Source organism: Daucus carota, chromosome 7, assembly GCF_001625215.2.
Source record: "Daucus carota subsp. sativus chromosome 7, DH1 v3.0, whole genome shotgun sequence".
NCBI lineage: Eukaryota > Viridiplantae > Streptophyta > Magnoliopsida > Apiales > Apiaceae > Daucus > Daucus carota.
Window position 1 is genome coordinate 2363095 of NC_030387.2, and position 4425 is coordinate 2367519.

The 4425-nt window shown below is 36.4% G+C and overlaps 1 protein-coding gene across 1 annotated transcript; it reads right to left on the reverse strand.

Moving 5' to 3' along the window:
• Positions 1 to 1033: 1033 nt before the first annotated feature.
• On the reverse strand, positions 1034 to 4162 carry LOC108195397 (myb family transcription factor MOF1). Its single transcript, XM_017362354.2, has 6 exons — positions 3660 to 4162; positions 3461 to 3537; positions 3341 to 3380; positions 2812 to 2995; positions 2359 to 2644; positions 1034 to 1485 (listed from the first exon to the last, which is right to left on the reverse strand). The coding sequence occupies exons 1-6, from the start codon at positions 3784 to 3786 to the stop codon at positions 1198 to 1200; spliced, it is 1002 nt and encodes a 333-aa protein (XP_017217843.1). The 5' UTR covers positions 3787 to 4162; the 3' UTR covers positions 1034 to 1197.
• Positions 4163 to 4425: the final 263 nt, after the last annotated feature.

Below are 4425 nucleotides of genomic sequence, written 5' to 3' on the forward strand. Positions count from 1 at the left end.
AGCATGTACCAGAAATATTTGAAGGAGTAGTCTTTTAGATCAAAAAGGAGTTGAATTGAACACTTGAAACAGTACCTACAAGAGTACATGAAAGTAGGTGAATCATAAAAATGCCGTTGAAAGTAGATTTTACTCAATAATATTTCCCCAGCCCTAGGCTATGAGCTAGTTATAAGAAGATGAAGAAGCAAAGTGAGAAGGGTTGGCTAAACATTAGACCTGTGAAAGGCATGAATCATGACCCAGATCAGGAACAGCATTCATTGCTGCCTGCAGTTTGATGGATATATCAGGAAGCAGCTAATAGTGCATGGTCCACTAGTCCAGCTCCAGCCTATAAGTATATCAAAGGAGTAGCTGCTTAACCATCATTCCCATTTGGTCATAAAGTTCCTTGATTCATCTGAGATCTTCTGGGTTTGCTTAAGACCCAAATTCATGCATAAATGGGCTGCCTACGTACACACACATACCGAGACTCGAGAGGCAGTTAAATTTGATAAAAAGATGGTCTTTCTTTGTGCATTCATGTTTGACTTATCAGTTCAGTTCTTTCCTCACTGGATTTATGAATTTACTGCTAGGTTTGGTTTCCTCTCTATACAATGAACACAGGAGAATCGAATATGTGATTTATCGTATACTGGATAAAAACCTAAGCGCCTCATGTAGTTATATTTGAACCTGTTTGGCAGAGCTACTTGAAACTTAACATGACTTATGACTTTACGTGACTTATGTGATAAGCTGATAGTTTAAAATGTCTGACTGAAAAAAATGATTTATGGGTAACTTATGATTTATGGGTAATTTTTATCAAAAAAAATTCAAAAAAATGCACTTAAAAAAGTAACTCAAACTAACTTCTGACTTTAAGCCGACTTTTTATTACACAAACAAACATTTTTCAGTTTAAAGTCAGAAATGATTTAATTAAGCCCGAGCTTTAAGCCCAGGCAAACAGGCTCATTGTCTGTCTGTGTAGGTTTACATGCAATATAAATATTTCTAGTTATGCTAAGCTAAAAGAGAATGACCACATTAAAAGGCTTGTTTTTCTTGGTTGCAACTTACATAAGGTAGAAATCAAGATGGTAAAAATATTCTGGAGTCAGTAGTACATTAACACTACAATCTGAATTATCTAATAGCGGAAACTGGGGATTTAGAAAAAATTATGCTTCCTTCTTCTAATGTTTAGGTGTCACATAGTGCAATAGATAGATTTAAGCTAAGGTTTGGTTTTCCGGAAGAAGTGCCGTGGCAAGAGCTGAAGTCATGCCTACTATATGAAGAAGAAATAGTTTCACTGATCTCGCTCACTGAAGAAACATTGCTTCTCTGAGTGCAGGGATGTTGCAACGAGAGCGATAATGACAATCCACAGCCTCCACCATCCTCAGCCTCATTTTGGTGCTTATCTTCGGAACTTTCAAGCTTGCAGCTTCTTAATGATGAGCATGTTTTATCTTCCTCTTCAGAAACCTGCAACATAATACATTACTTGAAAGTCTTAATTTAGTTACCAGATGCTTATTGAATTTTTGACTGCACTGGAAATGCCCTATAGGTTTTGGCTTGTACTATCATTTTGAAGCATAAAGTGGTTGGCCTACAAAATAATGTGAGCTTCTTCCATATTCTGCAAGTAAACTGATCCAGTGCATTTAAGGGCAATTTTGGGACCCAAGTAATGGCCTCAGCAATAATATAACTGGACCACAATTGCACAAGTTTTTACCACTCAAGTCATCTAACCTATCTTATTATCTAGTACATACATCTTGTAGAATATTCCAGGTATTGAGAATGATTTATGATTTTTACTTGACTTTTGCAAATGTCACATATGATAGATGGAATATATTTTTGAACTGCATTTTTGCACCACTGAGCTATGTAGCAAGAATTTCACAGTGTTTTCATAGAATGTGCTTTCCACTTAGAGTGGATCTCATATCACATAAGATCTGGTGACAATGATATTTATTACCTCAGTAGAAAATTTCAAAATTTATCTCTTTGGTCAGTAAGTAAAATAGATTTAATCAAAGTTGAAGCTACCAAGTAGTATTAGACTATAAGCATCAGAAGCAACAATAGGAGCTAGAAATTAAGTAGTGCTAGGATGCTACAAGCCCACATTTATAAACTTGATATACTGGTAGCAAAAAATGTGAGTATGGATTTTGGTATACACCATCAAAGAAGGAAAGCATGCTATATGACTAGAGTTGAAACACAAAAGGGTTGTGCTACAAAACCAAAATTATGAACATGCTACATTAAAAGCTGCTAAAAAGCAAGAATAACAGTGAAAGTGATATACCTATACATACAAATTTATAAAATGTGTACCTTAAAGAAATCAGATTCTTCCAGCACTGCATTTGCATGGTTTGCAAAGGGACTGATGTTGTTAAAGAGGTCATGTGGCAGAGAGAAAGCTGTGGCCATTGGAGCTGCTTGGCTTCTGTAAAAACTTAATAAACCTTCCTTGTTTACCTCACTTTTTTCTCCAGCCAGCTGCATATAATCATCAAAATAGTACTGATCTCTTGTGAGTAGTGTCTCACTTATTCTTTGGCTGCAATGTTGCAGGCTCTGATCTGCTGAGTTACAACTCATTGCATCAATTCTTGCTCTGAGAAAAGGGAAAACATAATGTGTAAAGCTAATATACAAAAAGAACTTGACAGGTAAAACAAGACCAGAAGACAAAAGAAAGGAGAAGGTGATAAAAGTAAAGATTGCATCTTTTTGTTCTTGGCATAATTTTTTTGATACTTGAGATGTTTAAAATGAGCTCACCTTTTTGTTTGTGGGGCTTTAGGACTCATGAAAAAGATTTGATCTTTAGAATCTGATTCCTCAGTACTGAGGTTTGTTAGCAGCAATGAAGCATACTGATCAGACCCAGTTGCTTCTTGATCAATATAGCCATCATAATGATCCTCAAGAGATTGTTTTCTTCTTTGATGAATCAAACTTTCATCTGTCATTATTTCACAAAGTAAAAAAAAAATATCAAGATTTTTATTTGGTATGATGAGAAATGCCAAAAGTAGAAGATATAAAAGGATAGTGGTTGATGTTTTGGTGATGTATTATGCTGGGGGAACAACTTGAATTAGGAAAACAATACAAACTATAATAAATGAAGTGGTGTATTCTGGGTCATTGCCAAAATATATGTAGAACACAACAGGATAATCAATATTGATCTGAGACTACAATAAGTACCAACCAAGAGTAGAAATCCACTTTCACACTCACCTAATATACACATCATGTCAAAAATGGAGCTAGTCTGGTTAAAAAATTTACAATTTTTGAGTACCTTTGTTGATGCCATCATCACTCTTCATGCTCCTATACATCTGTGTCAAGAAGATAAGAGAGAATGATAAGAACTAGTCTTGCAAAGAAACAGTAGAATGGTTAGTGAAAGATGAAAAACCTGGAGATGGCTTTTGACATGTGAAATAGTGAGTCCTCTTACATCCATCATCTGAAGAACAAGCTTTGGAGTAGCCTCTGTGTAGGAGGTTGAAACAAAGCATGCAGAAACAAGAATCTTAAAGCACTAGAAAAGGCCAGGAGAGTGCATGGAAGAAGAAGAACAGAAAAGAAGAATGATGATGGTTTCATTGACTTACTTTCTTGGCCTCCAAGCCTTTGAATGGCTTGAAGAAAGCAGTGGTGAAGATCAGGAGTCCATCTCAAGCGAGGCACTTTTGACCTTATGTATGGTCTCACCGCACCATTTCTTCCACAAGAACTCATTCTTGATCTCTCTCTCTCTCTCCCCCGTCCCTCTCTCTCTCTCTCTCTCGCCAATGGGGGTGTATAAAGCAACAGTGTGAAATGGGTAGAAAGAGACAAGGAAGAGGGGATATAAAAGAAGAGGAAAAGGAAGGGACGGAGAATAAAGTAGAGAAGGAGTCTGTTAATTCTCTTTGACAAACAGAGAAAGGAGAGGTGTTTTATTTATCTGAAAAAATGATCCACTTTCTCTGTTTGTTGTTGCTATTATCCCCTGCCTATATTCTGAGCACCTGCTGCTTTTCTGCAACACAAATAAATTCGAAACGAGAAAATTTCATCACGAGTTTTCTGATTTTTCTTAATTTTTCGCCAACCGAATCAAGTGCACCAAATATATAAATTTGACCCCTGCCCTCTCTCTCTAGAATCACAAAACGCCAAGCTCCTCATCATCACAGCACAGCCCATCATATATATGCATATGCATTCTATGTACAGTAGTAGTTCATGGATTAATGTTTGACCTTTCGTGGTACAGTCCTAATAATTAAGGTAAGGCCCTTACCGTAAGGGGGCCGCTGGGATGTCAAATTTTATGGAGATCCCGATTCAATTGTATTTTATCGATTTCTTTTGGATTTGGATCTGATTTAATAT

Coding starts and splice junctions, on each gene's coding strand:
- LOC108195397 (XM_017362354.2), bottom strand. CDS start 3,786: ATGAGTTCTTGTGGAAGAAATGGTGCGGTGAGACCATACATAAGGTCA. Junction 2,996..3,340: donor TGATGATGGCATCAACAAAG/GTACTCAAAAAT, acceptor AAATAATGACAG/ATGAAAGTTTGATTCATCAA. Junction 2,645..2,811: donor AAAGCCCCACAAACAAAAAG/GTGAGCTCATTT, acceptor CCCTTTTCTCAG/AGCAAGAATTGATGCAATGA.